The sequence below is a fragment of the Puntigrus tetrazona genome, chromosome 9, assembly GCF_018831695.1.
Source record: "Puntigrus tetrazona isolate hp1 chromosome 9, ASM1883169v1, whole genome shotgun sequence".
NCBI classification, from domain to species: domain Eukaryota; kingdom Metazoa; phylum Chordata; class Actinopteri; order Cypriniformes; family Cyprinidae; genus Puntigrus; species Puntigrus tetrazona.
The window spans coordinates 10183924-10202379 of NC_056707.1; the positions used below are offsets into that span (position 1 = coordinate 10183924).

Sequence of the window (18456 nt, forward strand, 5' to 3'; positions counted from 1 at the left end):
AAGTGTGTGTCATATCATGTTTATAAGTGTCTTATATCACGTCTGATGTTTGTTTCAGAGCTCATTGGTACCTCGTGGTGATCTGTTTCCCCGGGTTAGAAGTGCCACGGTTTGTGAGGAGGGACGGACTCGAGGGAGACTCTGTGCAGGGTGATGGAAGTGAAGGTTTGGGTGAGTCTGAGGCAGCGGTCCAGGAAGAGAATAGATCCAACAGTGACGAGAACAAAGGTAAGATGCGTCAGTTTTGAACATTTGTAATTCTATGCTCACGACTTTTAAAAAAATCATTTGATGATTCTGGACTATTCTTAATTTAGATGACAGTCATATAAAGTCGAACGTGTCTCATCTTCCTGTAAGTAAAATTATGTTTAATAACAGGTCTCGCTAGTAGGAAATCTTTAATTTGAAAGCTTGATTTGTTGGATTGCATTCGATTTGATATAATGTGATGTGCACAGATATTTTGCACTTGCACAGTTATAGCAGAACCTTTTTCCTCTGTAGAACTGTACAGAAAATACCTGCAAGAGACCTATCGTATGTAAAAGGTATGTGTGTGTTTAAATGAACTGATTTGTTTGCCATGATGTAGGAAATTTAGCTTGGGAAAAGATAATACTTAGTTTTCTAATAAAAAAGCTTTTGAGCTGCATACATAAGATAAAATTATAATAGTACTGCATAATGGATTTTAGATATTTTCTGTTATTTTTACTATAGAAGTATTTGAAGTATTCTATTCTTCTATTTGTTGCTTTTTATTCACACACACACACACACACACACACACACACACACACACACACACACACACACACACACACACACATATATGGAAAAGGATTTCACTGTTAATGTATCACACAACAAACTACTATTTATTTTTAACTAAAACTAACATTCTAAACCAAAAATAATTTTACCATGTGTTTTGAGAATAATTTTTACTCTATTCTTTTCAGACCATGTATTCTCATCATGGATTCCCTGAAGTTGTCGGTTCACGAACGTATCTTCAAACTCTTGCGAGAGTGAGTATCACATTACATTACATTACATTAAGTTGCACTGTTGTTTTGCTCTCTTTAATATTATTGTTATAACTATTTGTTTACTAGTATTATGTAAATGTACTGTGTAATAAGATATTTTGTCTGTAATTTCATTCTATGTATGTATGTGTGTATATATATGTATGTATATATGTATATTTTTATATATATATTTTTAAAAATAAAAATATATATATATATATATATATATATATATATATATATATATATATATATATATATATATATATATATATATATAAAAAAATATATATATATATATATATATATATATATATATATATATATATATATATATATAACTTATTTTGATGGGGTTTTTAGATACCTTCAGGTGGAGTGGCACACTAAAAGAGGTGGTCATCGTGACTTTAGTGTTGAGCACATGGCTGGATTCCACTGTACAGTCCCCCTTCAGGACAACAGCAGTGACTGTGGCCTTTACCTGCTACAATATGCAGAAAGTTTTTTACAGGTAGAATAACAGCCGTTTTTTTTTTTTTTTTTTTTTTTTTTTTTCAATTTCAGATCTGCTTGAGAGTCTATTTTGACAGCAATGCTATTTGTATAACCCTAAGGACCCTGTGGTACACTTTGACTTGCCATTGAGATTGGAGCACTGGTTTCCACGGCAACAGGTGCGAGGTAAACGAGAGGAGATTCGAGACCTCATCCTACACCTGTACAGATTTCAGCAAGGACATGAATGTTCAGAAGATAGGACAGATCATGGAAATGTCATTCAGTGATGTTAAGCTTTTAGGTTCTTGTGGTTCATTTTATGCTAGATATATTTATATTTTAGCTGATCTTAAACCTTTTATATGCTTTTGTATACACTGTTGGAAAAACTTTAGAAATAAATAAATGTTGATTTTAAAATGATAAATTGTTTTAAATTTCTCTTGTTTTTCTTTGTTTTTATCGAGGTAAGTAGCACAAACTTTCCTTAAAGGGGACATATGCAAAAATTGATTGTACAAGCCAAAAAATAAGAAGACTGTTAAAATCTGTACTGTGTTTATGCTCTTTCTTAACAGTGGCTTCAGTTGTGATGAATGAATGTAGGAGAAACCTGCCTGGACACATGATTGGATAAAGAGCTGGTGTGGCATGAGTCCTTGTTCTGATTGGCTAATTCAGTAGTAGTGGCCAAGTAGAGCATCAAAAGGCCAGGTGCCTGCAGGGATGGTATAGGTTTAACACTAATCAGGCAGTTCGAGATTAAACTGATTTGCAGACCACCCATCTTCTTGCTGTAATCCCAGCATTCCAGTGTGTGTACGATGATGGTCTCTGTTTGCTTATTTAATCTAGTAAATACTAGCTGGTAAACTGTGTTTACTAATCTTAAAGTGTGTAGCAAAGTAGTTTGTAAAACCTGGTGGAAGCAATATGGTAGCATGTCCTGCCTATTTTTTTGCAACAGCATCCTTTCATATAAGCATATTTCAATTTATGCTATATCTGTCATATGCACCTTTCATTTCCAGTGTGGTAAATGATTTGGAAATATCAAATATTGAACAGTTTGAGCAGGCTAACAAAGGTAAGTGTATGTTTTGCACAAAGTGGAAAGTACAAAGTATACACACTACAGAAACAGTTGCAGTAATACAATAAAAAAGTCTTAGTATGAAAGTCTGGTACTTTGTAATGTTTTGGTAATTAAAAAATAATCTGCTTAAAAACATGGATAAAGTCCTGGCAGAAAATTGCAAGTCTGTTTTCTTAACATTTATGAGCATTCCCTCCAATCTTCAAATACAACACAATTCAATGCAATTCCACAAAACAATTAAAACACCTCCAGAGCAAATTCCACATTGTATTTTGTATTTTTACAAACTTTCTTTACTGTGTATGTGGTGGTTAATTTCTAAGGACACAGACACTAAGCCACCTGTAGGGTAATTGTATTGTGCTAGTTAAATCAGTGTGTGAGCGCAGGGGGTACAAAATCCTGTCTTAGCCTTCAAGTCACGCACATAGCCACATCTAAAATAAAATCTTATTTAGAATGAATTGTTTCCTAAAATGACCTTGATTCTGAAAAATCACACCGGTCTCTGTGATATCCTTATCAGTCAAGGTTTTAGAGGGCAAAAAAGGTGCTTGCAGGTCTGGTGTTAATCTGGTGTTAGCTATTTTCCCCAGATGTGAATACAGCAAATTCTGGCAATAGCAAGGGCTTTGATTTGATGAACATTGAGACATGCTTTCGAGATGGCAGATAATTCTAGTTAACATTGTTACCAGTAATGTTCCATTTATATGCTTACGGTAAAAATTGTTAGCTGTGATGATTAGTGTTGATGACAAGAGGACAACTATGAAAATGGCTGATCACCCATTAAGTGTTCTTAATTATACAATGGCTTTACAGTCTTATCAAAATAGCTGATATGACTATAACACTTTTAATGTTTGCATAGAAAATTGTGAGTGATTCATCCACGGAAATACTCGCTCTATACTTTTTCGGATCTTCTGGTAAAAAACACAGGCTTCTCTCTGGTGATGTATGTCAGGCTTTTTCAAACATTTAGTCCACTGAAACCCTGCCTCTTTTTCACATTCAATTGAAAGTACACATTCAGATCTGCCTCCACTGGATCAACAATAGATGGATTGTACAAGTCCCCGTCCTATTGCTTTATTCTATTTTGATAACCCATTTCATTTGGGTGCATATCACAATATGGAAGAAAATATCTTGTCAAAACTTCCATTTCATTGCAACTAAGTAGTTGGCCATGTAATTTATTTGTACCCTGCTATATTGCATTTGTTCTTTTGACTTGATTGTTTCAGCCCATAGTAGTAGTGCTACTTGTTCTCGGTCTTAATAAAGCATTGTAATTCCAGTTCTGTTACAGTTGTTGCAGACTTTTAACAGTCAAATCATTAATACCTGTCCTTAACCTTACAGGTGGTCAAGTGCTCAGCTGAGCAGTGATTACGTAAGCGTCACGTTAGTATGCCTCCACTGAGAACTGTATACTGGGCTCAGATTATTTTGGTTTATGGAAATCTGGCAAATCACCTTTTCTTGTTTTCTCCTCAACTCCTCATTTCCAGCACATGTATATTTGGTTTGCGCTCTTGTTTAACTCCAGCTCTTCCAGTTACTTCTTGATTAGCTGCTCTACAGGATTACTAAACAAGATTAGAAGAAAAAAAAAGGAAAATCCCTTCCATCTGCCTACCTGCCAGAAGATCGTCACAGTTATACACCTGCGCTTATCTTTGACAATCTGGATAGCACTTTTTAACAATATACTATCGTAAGTATCAGCGGATACTGTGTAACAGGTATGCACAGGTATAGGAAGGCTTGGTCGCATCGTCCGAAGTGAAGCGAAGATTATCGCACAACAGCTTAATTTTCAAGCTACAGGAAGTCACTATGTGGGCGCTCATATGGACATGTATCTTGTGCTGGTTAGGCTGTATTTTTGCAATAGGCCAGCTGGATATATCTGCAGGTGTGTATGTGTATTTGTGTATGTATGTATTTTAGGTGGGAATGTGATGACTAATGGTTATCTCCAAGTAATTTGTATATTTCTTTTTTTTTTCAGGGGAGTTTGACCATATTCCAGTGTTTGGACATCCAGATAAGCTCTCACAAAGATTGTTTCAAAGGTTTGTGGAAAATCCTGGAGACCAGGGACTCTTGCCAAGACATAAGCGTAATGTTTTTCTGTCCAGTGGAGTACGCCTCTGCAGTCAAGAAACAGTGCAGCAAGCCATCAGTAACCACCTCAAATACTACCAGCTCAGAGGTGAGACTCTATTTCTAATTCAAATGATTATTTTTTGCAATAAAAAGCATTAATAGTAATAGCATTGTGTAATGTATAGTATTGCTTGCACATGCATTAATTTACTATATTTATACAAAATTTAATGTCAAAGAACTGAAACGTTAGTGTCTTAAAGATTGCATAATATTAAAATAACACCATTTTGTCACAAAAACTGAATAGAAATTGTTTGCAGGGTTGAAAAATATTTTCACTGCTGTGGTTTGAATTCATTTTTACATTCTGTTGTTTTGGTAAAGCAGAAGATAGCCCTTAAATGACATCATTGTGCAAGGAATTATAAACCAATAGCAGAACAAACATGAGCCATTATTAGCTCTGGAGCTGTTGATTTATCGCATGCTGTTTTTGTCTCGAGCTATAATAAAGTTTACTGCCTGATCTCACAGATAACAGTCTGATATACCCATTTATAGACATTCTTATATTACAACAAAGCATACTTATTTTTAAGAGTTACAGAACTCAAAAGATACTGCATAGGAGGAATGACTCGAGTACTCAAAGCCAAGGAGTGAATCTGGACTTGTAGCTAATGAAGTACTAGCTAAAACGTTTTCTGACTGCTGAAAGGTGTAAAACAAGGCACACTGCTGTAAACTGGCCAATAAATAATTAGTGCCTCATGAAGGAGATGGGTAAATTTTATTACTAGGTAAGAGCAATGACAGTTGGCAGAAGTCTCGACCATATATATTGCTAGATATGTTAAACGCTATGGCGAATCATAAAGTTCTTGCAGATTCTCTTCTTGCGCCAACCTGCGGTTACAATAATCTTCATCATTAGCACATTATAAAAAGACCACATTATAGACCATAACCTAAAACTCATACCAAAATCTTGATCCAACCAACAAGATTTAAATCCAAGCCACATCAAGATCTTACAAAAATTGTTTAACTTCCATTAAATAATAATTAACTAGTGCAAGCTGTTTTGTACAGCTGACAGCTGAGTATATAACAATGAGATCTCATTAGCATTTGGCAGTCAGGTGCACTCTGAGGTCTCGGGTTAGTGTTGATGGACCTCAAGACAGCCTTTCACAGTTCACGTGTGATTTCTCCCTTAACAAATTAGACGGCAGTATGGTGGGGTTAAAAGTCATCTAACACGTTGGATTGGGGCCAGTAAGGCCAAAGCCTTTATATCCATGACAGAGATTGAGGGTGTGAGCGATCTTGTCTAAGCACACCATTGAGACACTAATTGTAAAAGGAGAGTTTGTGAAATGCACCTATATGTGTGCAAACTGTGGCACAGAATTTCAAAAATTCTTGCAAAATACTTTGGATGAATACTGTGGTGCAGGGATGTATCAGGTGATAAATCCATGGTACTTTGACATATACAGTGCTATATACAGTGACATATACAGTGCAGTACTGATTAATTACCATTTTCACAGTATTAATAGTGTCTGACAAAATGAGGTAATTCAATAGTACTATACTGCTAAAGTACTATGTCTAAACTAATGTCTATTAGACTATTGGATTATGCTGAACTATGTTTGTTTGTGTATGCTTTTGTTTTTTTTTTTAAACACATTTTCAGCCATATGTTTGTTGTGGGAAGATCCTGGCTATAACCAATAAATTAGAAAGTTGTTTCAGTAATTTAACTGAAACAATTAATGAAAGAAATGTAAGATGCAATACCAACCGAGAGAATCGCAACCTTATGAGTACTGTCAAGTAAAACTGATTCAAGAATTTGAGTGAACTTCACAAGGAATGGACTGAGGCTGGTGTCAAGGCACCAAGAGCCACTACACAGAAACATTTCAAGGAATTTAGCTACGGTTGTTGTATTCCTCTTGTTAATCCACTCCTGAACCATAGACAATGTCAGAGGCATCTTACTTGGGCTAAGGAGAAGAAGAACTGAGCCCAGAGTCCTTTTTTCAGATGAGAGCAAGTTTTTTATTTCATTTGAAAACCAAGATCCAGAGGAAGGGAGAAGAAGCTCATAGCCCAAGTTTCTTGAAGTCCAGTGTTTCCACAGTCTGTGATGATTTGAGGTGCAATGTCATCTGCTGATGTTGGTCCATTGTGTTTTTTGAAAACCAACGTCACCTGCACCTGTTTACCAAGACATTTTGGAGGACTTCATTCTTCCTTCTGCTGACCAGCTTTTTGAAGAAGTTGATTTCATTTTCTAGCAGGATTTGGTACCTGCACACACCGCCAAAAGCACCAAAAGTTGGTTATATCACCAGTGTTTGACTGCCCAGCAAACTCACCAGTAACTTTTGTTATTGTCAAAAAGAAAATGAGGAACGAGACCAAAAATGCAGATGAGCTAAAAGACACCGTCAAGGAAACCTGGACTTTCATACCACCCCAGCAGTGCCACAAACCAATCACCTCTATGCCACGCTGAATTGAGGCAGTAATTATAGCAAATTAAGCCCCTTCCAAGAATTGAGTACATGTATAGTAAATGAACATACTTTCCAGAAGGTCAACAATTCACTAAAAATGAAGTGTTCTAGTTTGTTGGGATAGTGAATTGATTGGTGGGTTTTTGTTAAATGTGAGCCAAAATCATCACAATTAAGAGAACCAAAGACTTAAACTATTTTTCTGTGTGCATTGAATTTATTTAATACATTAGTTTCACAATGTGAGTTGAATTACTGAAATAAATGAACGTTTCCACTACATTAAAATTTATTAAGATGCACCTATAAGTGCCCAATCTTCACTTAACTTGTAGTGTCAAGACTGAGACCAGAGTTAAGGCTGAGTTTAAAAAAGGATTGAGTACAAGTCAAGATCAAGACCATAGAAGGGTCTTGGTTTTGTCATTGACTTGGGAGCATGTGGACTCATTCCTGACTTCTCTTCTGGTCAGATTTCAACTGTAACACTGGTAGCTGAGCTTTTATTTTAGAGTAAAGGCATGTTAATTTTTTTATATTAAAGGCATGTTGAATAGACAAAAGAGCAGCCCCATTGTATTACTTGCCGTAGTGAGTTTTGTTGCACTAATACAATATTGTTGTTGCTTTTTACAACAGCATGTCAGGAAATCGTATGGGAGGCTTTCAAAATCTTCTTGGATCGCCTCCCAAATCAGGAAGAATACAAGAGCTGGATGAGCCAGTGCCAGACAGAAAAACTCTCTATACTAGAGATGGGCTCTGTCTTCAGTCAGTCAGAAGAACACTTAGCACTTATCCACAGAGTATGTAGCATAAGATTAATATTGTACTAATTATGTTAGCTGATACTTTTGGTATGGATAGAGCATCACTGGATGTGTGTATCTGACGTCTGTCTTTTGAATCTTTATGGTCCATTACAGAGACTTGTACAGAGTGGCTTGAAAAGGTACAATAACATTTAAAAAACCCACCCATCCTTTTACAAATACCCTCTTCCCCTAAGCCATTTATTTATTGTAATAGATGAGTTCTGTCTTACTGAGTCGGTTTTTATCCTCACCTTTCGTCTTCCTCTTTCTTCTCAGTAATACACCTACATACTCAGTATGCAGGTATACACCCTTCATACCTGTTCTTACGTTTTATTTAATTAAACGTACGGTGCATTAGAGGAATTGTGTGTGTGGTCTAGTAGTTAACTTTTATGACAGAAGTTTGTATCATTTTTAGCTACCCGTTTTAATTTATATTTTAATCTTTTTTTTTTCTTTCTTTTTTTAAATACAGATCTGAGGAGTCCTCCCAAGAGCAAGACCATGTGTCACCAGGTCTGTATATTGTTGTTGCTCACAGTTTCTTACATAAATCTATAAAACCCTTGCAAAGCATTTTTGTTCAAATCTCATTAAACTGTAAGACACATGTCCACACATTTTTTTATTTATAATATATATATATATATATATATATATATATATATATATATATATATATATATATATATATATATATATATATATATAAATTGAGCCATACTTTTCTCAACCATTAATATTATATTAAATAATGTTGCATTATGAAATATTTTTGTAAAATTTGTAGCCGCTGTAAAATCACATACTGACACATTTGTTGTGGCAGAATAGAAATGCAAATAGATTTAAAATAAAAAGGATACTTGGCTTGTAGGGTTTGGTTTACATTTAATTTAAAACTAGACAATGTCTAAAATAGACTATTTCTAAAAAAAAAAAGAAAAAGAAAAAGAAAGGTTGTATTTTGATGCACACTTAATGTGTGCAATTAAAATTTAAATGCTGTAATTGGAAATACACTTAAAACATCATAAAGTAATAGTTCACCCAAAAATTTTAATTCTGTCATCATTTACTCCCCTCCAGTAATTCCAAACCTATATGAATTTCTTTGTTCTACCAAACACAAAGGAAGTTATAACAAGGTTATACCTTGTTTTGGGTCACCGGTTACTTCCATAGTAGGAAAAAAACTATGGGAATCAATTTATACCCAAAACAGCCTTGTTACAAACTTTCTTCTTAAGAATTACTTAATGGGGAGTAAATGATGAGGGGAATTTTTTTTTCATGTTTGGGTGAACTATTCCTTTAAATAAGCTTAAAAAGATCATATAACATTTGCCTGTACCCAACGACACAAATAAGTATCTTCAAAACTTGGTAGGTGATGAGCTTCCAGCAGTGACCACGGTAGTTTCAGATGAGGTTGTCGCAGAGAGCGTGAAGGAAGTAACTGCAGAAACACCGTTTGCTGGTATGACAGTGGAAGTGGATCCTGAGGTAGGCTGGCAGGCTGAAACACACTGTTCATTCTGATATGAAGTCAAGTCTGGTTCTAATCTGGTGTATTCACTAGTCATGATACATGTAAGAAATATCCATATAACTTGAATTATGAACACCGAACACCTGCTTTGTATGTTGGGTTGTCTGTGGTAGATCACTAATGAGATTGAGCAGGAAGCAGCTGCTTTTCCTTCACGTCCTTTGGTTGAGCAGAGGGTGGAGCTGGCTATGTTACTGACTGGAGAACCGTGGAGTGAAGAACTGCTCAACTCCACCAGCAGTGAGCATGGCAAACTCACTCAAAAGATCACAGAGAAGGTGCAGCAGTCACATACTTGTTTTCATTTTAACACAAATGTTATGAATAATGGTTAATCTTTACCAACCTTAATTACTATTGTGTATCATTTTGGTTTGTCATTTCATACAGATTTCAGCTGCTTTGAAGAAACTAACAGAATTTAAGAGTGTTTCAGTATTGAACATCAGGCGAGTGCATGTTTAAATGATAAAATAACTTTAAAACATTATTTTAAATGGAAGAATAATAATAAGTCAATAAACAAAAAACAGATACCCTATAAAATGTACAGAACCTATGGATAATGAATTAGACAATATGCAGCATTAGACTATGCTGCGATAGAGGTAATTGTGCTAAAATATGATTTTTTTCTTTTCTTTAGGCCACAAATGGATCCCTCAAGGTAAATAGACTTTATTGCGTGCATGAATACAGGTTAGTGAGTGAGAGAATGTAGCAGTTCTTTAAATTAGAATAAACAATCATGTTTATAATCATGCAATTACTATGGAAGTCTGTGGGGCAGGAAATTCTGACAGAAACCTTAAATGACATAAGACACTTGTGATATTTACTTGCTAAGTTATATCCAATATAAACCCATAGACATCCATTGTAAGTGCAGTTGTTGTCTTTTCTCTGCAGTGGTGATGAGGCAGTATTGGTGGAATATGTTGTGTCCCTCCAGACCAGCAGTGAAGAGATCAGCAGTGAGACACTAGACTTCATTAATCTTCAGTCCAACATGGTAGAAGGCACCTTCAGTTACTCAGAAGGACCCACTGTTCAGTACACCATTATTGACATCCACCCTGACATCACTGAGGCTCTGCATGGTATTGCTCTATCTGCTTGTAGCTACTAGTCCTCTACAGTACATATCAGCAGTCTCTAATGGTGTAATGTTCTTATGTCAGTGGAAATCTCTCCAGAGGAAATCCATCCTGCAGAAGAATCTCTAGACGTGGATCAGAAGGTATATTACATTTCTGTCATGGTGGCAGTGAAGTGACCAATATTAATTACATATACAAGGCTCACAACATGAGATGGTATTCTTGACACAGAGGACAGAAAATGTGAGCAAGTTTTGTACCTAAGTTTCAGCTAACTCTATGAATATAAAGACAGGAACAGTACAATTGTCTTGCTAACCTAGCAAGAATACTACCAATAACTTCAAATAAGTCTGGAAATCAACTGTTTTATTTTGACTATTGCCTAGGATGATATTTTACCAGTGGAAAAGCCATCTGAGCTGCCTGGAGAGGTGATGAAGGAGGTCTTTACTGTTGATGACCTTTTGGATTCTACAATGTCAGTACAAGGTATGAGAGGGCAGGATGTCATCATACCTTATAAACCATCCCAGCTGTAGTTCCTCAGAGGATAAGCACCAACATTCACATGTACAATGATTTACAGCAGAGTTGTACAGTCCTGTTCTTGGAGGGCTTTTGTTCCAACATTCTGACACACTGGAATGTTTCTAAATTCTGCAGTACATGGTGGTGAAAAACTAAAGATGATTGTTTATTTCTACTTTCAGACCTTCAAGACAAGGATTTGGTGACTCAGTTTCTTCCCAACCCAACTCTCGTTGTGGACAGTGAAGCTGTAGGTTCCATTATTGATGCCAAGCAAGACAGTGGCTCGACAATTGATGATTTTAATCCCGCCTCCGGATCTGGTGCAGAAGACGATTGGGTAACTGTATTTACTAGCGCTCAAAAGCCAGTTGGAGAGACAGAAAGTGAGGAAGAGGTTTTGATTGATGGAGACACATTACAGATTGAAGATTATGAATTCTCCACAATTACAACAGTGGTTGAGGAGGACCAGATCTTGACTGAGGAAACCCCTGAACTGATTACTGTTAAGGCTGGAGAAGATGGAAATCTACAGGTTAGTAGCGAAGTGCCCAAAGTGGCTGAGGCAGAATCTACCCTAAAACCAGAGGAAGACATTATATTACCTGCAGAAGAAGAGTGGATGGAGGAAGACCACGAAGAAGAAACTGTTTTAACAGAAACGCGAATAGAAACTGAAGTTGCTGTGATCATAAAGGAAAAACCAGAGGAGGTTGAAGAAAAGGAACAGGAAGAATCTGTTGACAGTACCACAGTGGTACAGGAGGATGATTTTGTACTAACAGATGTTTCAACAATACAGTTTTCAGAGGAAGTTCTAACAGAGGACGAGATCCTTCTGGTCAGCATTGAACCAGCAAGCCCAGTCTACCCAACACCTCTTTCACCTGAGAAAGAACCACCCTTCTCCCTAATCACCACTCTTACCCCAGCCGAGGTGGAGTTGGTGCATACCTTGAATTCAGACATCATGACTACATCTCTAGATGTCACTCATTACAAAGAGGAAGAGGGTAGTGGCATCTCTGGTGTCATCCAGGGTGATGACATTTCCAGAATAGCCTTGCCAACTAACCCTGGGCGGTCTTTGATAGTGTTTTTCAGTCTTCGTGTAACCAACATGATATTCTCAGAGGATTTGTTCAATAAGAGCTCTGCAGAGTACAAAGCCTTGGAACAACAGTTCCTTGAACTGGTAGTGTACCTCCTCTAAAGTACTACCATAACTTGATATTCCTCTTCAACCACATATCCTGTCAAACCTCCACTCATCAATCCAAATCAGGAGTATCCAGTCCTGCTTATGGAGGGCAACCTGTCAGCAGTGTTGGAAGGTGACCCTTTCAGTAGCAGGAATGGACATTCCTGATCTGGATAAAATTATTAAATAATTCAACTCCAGCCCTTGAGGTCTACTTTTCAGTTTGATTAAGGCTTGCAGGAAACCCTGCAGGAAAGTGGACCTTGAGGCCCAGAGCTGAAAACCCCTACAATAATTTGACATGGAGTACTCCCAGCTCTGCACATTTTGTGTTTTCCTTATCAAACTCACCTAAACTGTGTCAGATAAGAGTGGCGTCCACCAAACCACTTGGAAACCACTTTTATATTCCAGGACTCTTCAACTCCAGTCCTGTTGGGCCAAACAAGCATATCAAAAGTTCTTGAAAATGGTGGACAGGTGGGTTAGATTGGAATTATTGCTATAGTCTGCAAGAAACTGGCCCCCCAGGAATGGAATTGAAGAGTTTTATTTTATATCACTTATGTTTGTGAGTTTATGAACTCAATGTTGATATTGTATGTCCCCCAGCTGGTGCCATATCTGCAGTCAAACCTCAGTCACTTTGAGAACCTGGAGATCTTGAACTTCAGGAATGGAAGTATTGTGGTGAACAGTCGAATGAAGTTTGGGAAGCCTGTTCCTCGTGGTGTCAATACTGTTGTTTACCTCATTCTAGAGGATTTCTGCAACACTGCTTACCAGACCATGAACCTTGCAATTGACAAATATTCATTGGATGTTGAATCAGGTCAGATAACATCAGAAAACCTTTGGTCCTACAGTATGTAAATTATGTATTTTGGTACCTCATCACATGCTGTGCCTTATCTATGTGTGTATATGTATGTTTGTTTTAGGGGAACAGGCAGATCCGTGCAAGTTTCAAGCATGTAATGAGTTTGCTGAATGTACAGTGAACCAATGGTCAGGTGAAGCTGAATGTGTGTGTAATGCTGGTTACTTCAGCGTGGACGGACTACCCTGCCAAAGCATCTGTGACCTTCAAAATGACTTCTGCTTGAATGATGGGAAATGTGATGTCATTCCAGGGCAAGGAGCCATCTGCAGGTTTATTTAATTGATTGCTTAAGAAATTTTGTATGTATACTTGCACATTTAAGAAAACTGATTACAGATCACGTATTGTACATTGAGGTCTGTTCTACATGGAGAATGGCATATTTAGTTATTGTCATTCAAGCAGACTTTGACTTTGACGTAAGTTTCAAATTTGTAAGTGTAAGTTTGTTTGTCTGCACTGTAGATGTCGTGTTGGGGAAAACTGGTGGTACAGAGGAGAACATTGTGAAGAATATGTTTCCGAACCACTCGTAGTTGGCATCGCCATAGCATCTGTTGCTGGGTTCCTTCTGGTGGCATCAGGCGTAATCTTCTTCCTAGCAAGAACTCTGAGAGACCAATATGACAAGGATGAAATGGAGGACCCAGTACGGTAAGACAAATACTGTCACAGTCAGTCTGGTAAATCACGGCTTCATCCCAGCTCATACACTTTCACTGCACATCATTATATTCTTTCTGACATGGACTTTGTCTTATGTAAGGGAACTCCAGTTCATGAAAGCTTTACCTTAGAAGTCTGAGCTTTCAGAGCCGATCACCTGACACAAACCCTTGATTAGAGTTTGACCTTGAGTAAAGCAAAGCAGAAAGGTGGAAAGGTGCTACTTAACTAAAACCTATAAAAATTAGAATAAAAACATATTTCAATCAATTAAAATTTAAGCATTGAATTGTAACATTGATGAATGAGAACATGCAAATTTAAATAAGCAAATAAAAGTTTTCATTTGCATAATATGTTTGTTCTGTGTGTATTTGTTATGTATATATAAATATACAAACATAAAGAATATATTTAAAAAAATTAACATGTATTTACTGTCTATTTTCATATAATTTATATTATAAATCATTATATCTAATATATACATCTAAAATATATAAATATATCTAAAATAATTTTTTATTAGATTCTCTTTTGTTACTCAAAATGTCTTTACTGCATGTGCAGCACCTGGGTATCTTCAGTAATTCCATTATGAGATTTTCTTTAATTCATCAATGAGGCTGATCTTTGATCCCTTGACTCTTTAAGTCATCACTTCTTAACCTTGCAGATGTCTGTTGTGACTTTTTTTGTGTCTATCCATGTTTGTATGTAGGAGGGAGGACACTCCACCATTTCTAGACATGGCCACTAAGTATAACCCCATGTTCGAGAGTGATTTAACTACAGGCTACAGCCATTACTACCAGAGGTATCCCGAGCCCCCAGTCCACAGTAGCGCCAGTGCCGAGGCATCCACAGAGTTCAGCAGCGAAGAGATACGCCATATATATGAAAATAGTGAGCTCACTAAGGAGGTATGGGTCTGTGCATGCCTTTGTTTACAACAAATCACTTTGTATACACCATGTCAGATGTGCAAGTGAATTTTTTTGCGAAAAATGTAAGCGAGAATGTTATGCATGTTTCTGGGATTTTCTCTTCCTGTCCTGTCCGTTCTATAGGATATTCAAGATCGCATCCGGATCCTTGAACTCTACACAAGAGATCGTCAGTTTGCAGATTTTTTGAAGCAGCATCAAATGTGAGTTTTTTTTTTTTTTTGCCTCATTAATAACCCATAGCTTTGCTTATTTTCACCCCTCATGTCATGTTATTTATATTTTATCAGAGCAATGGATAATCAAAGAGAAAGTTCCTCCAGCAGTCAATAGCTGTCCAAAGTCCAATAGCCTGCTTAGTGCAAAACAATGAAGGTTAGTAAACAATATTATGAGAACAGCATGTTACAGTGTAACAGTATGTTGTGTGTCTCCAGTGTTGCATCTAGTGTAAACATAAATGGATCTTTAGGGCTTTTCAGAATTTTATTATGATTTCTTTTATTGTACTAAATACAGTGTTTGTATTTATTTGCCTCATCTCTTCCAGAAACTTGCGTTGTCTTTCAAGAAAAGGCCATCTTAGTGATTCCACAGCAATTTCTCTTCAGCCTCTCTAAGATTTTGCCATCGCAAATTAAAATGGCTACCTTTGGACACTTCTTAAAATAAGATTCATTTTGTTTTCGATTTATTACCTATTTATTTTGGTAAAGACAATTTTCTGTCATAGAACGGGATCTTGGTCTCAGACAATATCCTTGTCATTGATTGAAATGATTTGTTAGTGCCTTTTATTTTTATCTGCGGGCCGTCTCTCAGATAGTCAATCTTTGGTGTTCAAAGAAGAAGATCCCTGATGCTTGAATCCTGAAAGTTACTTGAATCACAAATCATTAATCTTCTATTTCCCTCTTATAGTACATTTAGCTTTTATATTGCCACTGTTTGTTAGATATTTTAAGTTGTTCTGTAGCAAGACAAATAACATTTTCTAATTGTAATTATTTTAAAGACAAGTAAACTCACTTGGTGGCCATCTTGGAAGCATCCGGGCAGCTATTTTCTACGTAGGTAATAGTTATACATACAAGTACAGCTCCTACATATCTGAAGATTGACCAAAATCAGAAAGACATTTTAAACGAGTAGAAACAATGGTATCACAGATCTGCTTCACAAGCTTGAATCACAGGATAAAAACAGTTCCTCTAACTAAAAGGTGATTGGCTCTTTTAAATGAAAGTAGTGGCTTCCTTTCCTACAGCTACCACATTGAGTGCTGCGATTTCTCAGTGAGTGTACATCACATCCCTCCAACAAAGATTGTTACAATAATGGACATTTGTATGTATTTTTTACATTTACTGTATTAAAAATTGTATCAGTTAAACGGTATAGTTCACCTACAAGTGAAGACTCTTCTGTCATCATTTACTAACATCATTAATTAATTTAGGAAATGATTTGGCAGAATTGTCAAATTTGTATGAACGATGCCTTTGAGGTTTTGTGGGAAATGAAACTTTGTTATACTGGAGACTTTTATTTACACGTTTTATTACAGGTGCTAAGGAATTGTTGACAGTTATGTATGGTTTGTATTGCATGTTTGCCTGTGTGCGTTATTGCAGTGTGCGGTTTGGGCTGCTGGTCTACAGAGCTAATTAAAGAGAATAGTGCTCACTACAATTAGTCAAAGTAGAGATTACAGCCCAGATTACAGAGCATTACCTACAGCCTGTGCTGAAAGTGTGATATATGACTGTGTTTCTAGTTTATAGCATGGAAAATTTTAAATGGCTCTAACAGTGAAGTCCAGAAGTCTGAGACAGACTCCATATGTGCAGTATAATGTCATGTGGGTTTGGAATGACGGGAGGGTGATTAAACTACGATATTGTTTCAAGTTTGTCTATTGATCATTTAATGATAATGGAAAGCGCTCCAGAGTCACATGCTTCTTTTTGTTGATATTATGAGAAACAAATGGAGACCAATGTGGTAATGTGTAACAGGTGAAAGACACAAATATCCATTATTTGTTTGCTAGTGTTTTAAGTAGAGAAAGCATGAGAAGCGGCTACAATTAAAACCATGCTGAGTGCCTGAGCCACAAAGAAAGTGTTTTTCTCTCTACGATGTGAAAGAACTGATGGTCCAATGATTTTGTCGACATTTTAAGTGAAACTGAATAACCTGTTGCCGTTACACTTCACAGTTTTACCTCTAGAGAGCGGTGTTTGTGTTTTTAATAATTTGAAGTGTGATTAATGCATCACAGAACAACATATGATAAAATGACTGAAATAAAATCCCCAAGCTGCGCTATTTTAGGTGCTGCATTATGAGGCAGTGTTTTTTTCTGTGTAGATGCTACAGTAAGCAGTGATATAGGATAGAGCTGTCCAAACTCTGTTGTGGAGGGCCGGTGTCCTGCAGAGTTTAACTCTAACCCTAAACACACCTGAAGCAGCTAATCAAGCTCTTACTAGGCACGTAGGTTTTTTGAGGCAAGTTGGAGCTAAACTCTGCTGGACATCTGCGCTCCAGGTCTGAGTCTGGACAGAAACAAAGCTGTTCTCAAAACACTGCAACACCTACTAGCCAAGATGATGTAAATACAATGGGAACACAGCTCATAGTGTAAAGCAACTTCCGGTTCAGATGGTTGATGTACAAATGATATAATTTAATATAAAATGTAATCATCTTTTTATGTAGCGCATTTGTGTTTTTAGATGGGACTTTGCAAACTAGGCCAATTAGGAAGAATTAACTGTCTTTTCTTTCTGTATTATTTTCTTGTATTAAAATTCTTGAAAATTGAATTAAGATAAGTAAAAACCATTAGCATTAGTTCAGGGTTTTGTTTTACTGAATTTAAAATAGGCTACAGAAACATCTAGGAATTTTTTTTTGTCAAATTTGTATGTATGGGAATTGTATAATATCCAAGGTACACATTTCAGTTAATTGTGAAGTTAATTCTCAGATTTTATTTTCAGAAAATTAGCTTTCTTTAATTTAATTAGAAGGATTATATTGATTTAGCTTACATCTAGTTTTTAAATAAATACATTTTTATTTTACATTTACATTTTTAATACACAGCAGTTTGCATCAATTCTGTAAAATGGCCCATATAGCCAAGACATAATATCCATAATAGTAATATTTAAATAAATTTTTATAATTATTTTTGTATTTTGTGCCATTTTCTGTAAATGTTTGAGACCTCTGGTTCATTAACCTCTGTAGAGAAATAAGCAAAATATCATTGTGCAGTAAACGTGCACCACAAACCACTAAGGTTTTTAAGATAATAAATTAAAATATATGTAAGGACTCCGGTTTTAAATATCAAGCCACAAAACAAGCTGTTTTGGACAGTTAAAAAGAACTGGAAATGCACAACACTGAAAGCCAGACCCATTAATATTACAAATGGTCTCACTGT

The 18456-nt window shown here is 36.3% G+C and overlaps 1 protein-coding gene across 3 annotated transcripts; it reads left to right on the forward strand.

The window, feature by feature from the left end:
- Positions 1-1822: 1822 nt before the first annotated feature.
- Positions 1823-16905, forward strand: impg2a (interphotoreceptor matrix proteoglycan 2a). Of its 3 annotated transcripts, XM_043249200.1 has the most exons (20): positions 1823-4564; positions 4661-4864; positions 7935-8101; positions 8222-8247; positions 8589-8629; positions 9504-9619; positions 9779-9943; positions 10056-10114; positions 10312-10332; positions 10575-10765; positions 10847-10905; positions 11155-11257; positions 11479-12494; positions 13113-13332; positions 13442-13652; positions 13849-14037; positions 14771-14972; positions 15120-15199; positions 15287-15371; positions 15547-16905. In XM_043249200.1, exons 1-19 carry the CDS (start codon positions 4486-4488, stop codon positions 15327-15329), a joined length of 3192 nt encoding a protein of 1063 aa, XP_043105135.1. In that variant the 5' UTR covers positions 1823-4485; the 3' UTR covers positions 15330-15371; positions 15547-16905. The 3 variants fall into 3 exon arrangements, with proteins under 3 accessions (XP_043105135.1, XP_043105134.1, XP_043105133.1); XM_043249199.1 differs by lacking the exons at positions 7935-8101; positions 8222-8247 and having other exon boundaries at positions 4661-4724; positions 4791-4864; XM_043249198.1 differs by lacking the exons at positions 7935-8101; positions 8222-8247.
- The last annotated feature ends 1551 nt before the right edge of the window (positions 16906-18456 follow it).

Bases quoted from the DNA above. Each gene is read 5' to 3' on its own strand.
- impg2a (XM_043249200.1), top strand. From the start codon at position 4,486: ATGTGGGCGCTCATATGGACATGTATCTTGTGCTGGTTAGGCTGTATT. The intron at 4,865-7,934 runs GTGAGACTCTAT...TTTTTACAACAG, and splicing joins CAAATACTACCAGCTCAGAG to CATGTCAGGAAATCGTATGG. The intron at 10,906-11,154 runs GTATATTACATT...ACTATTGCCTAG, and splicing joins CTCTAGACGTGGATCAGAAG to GATGATATTTTACCAGTGGA.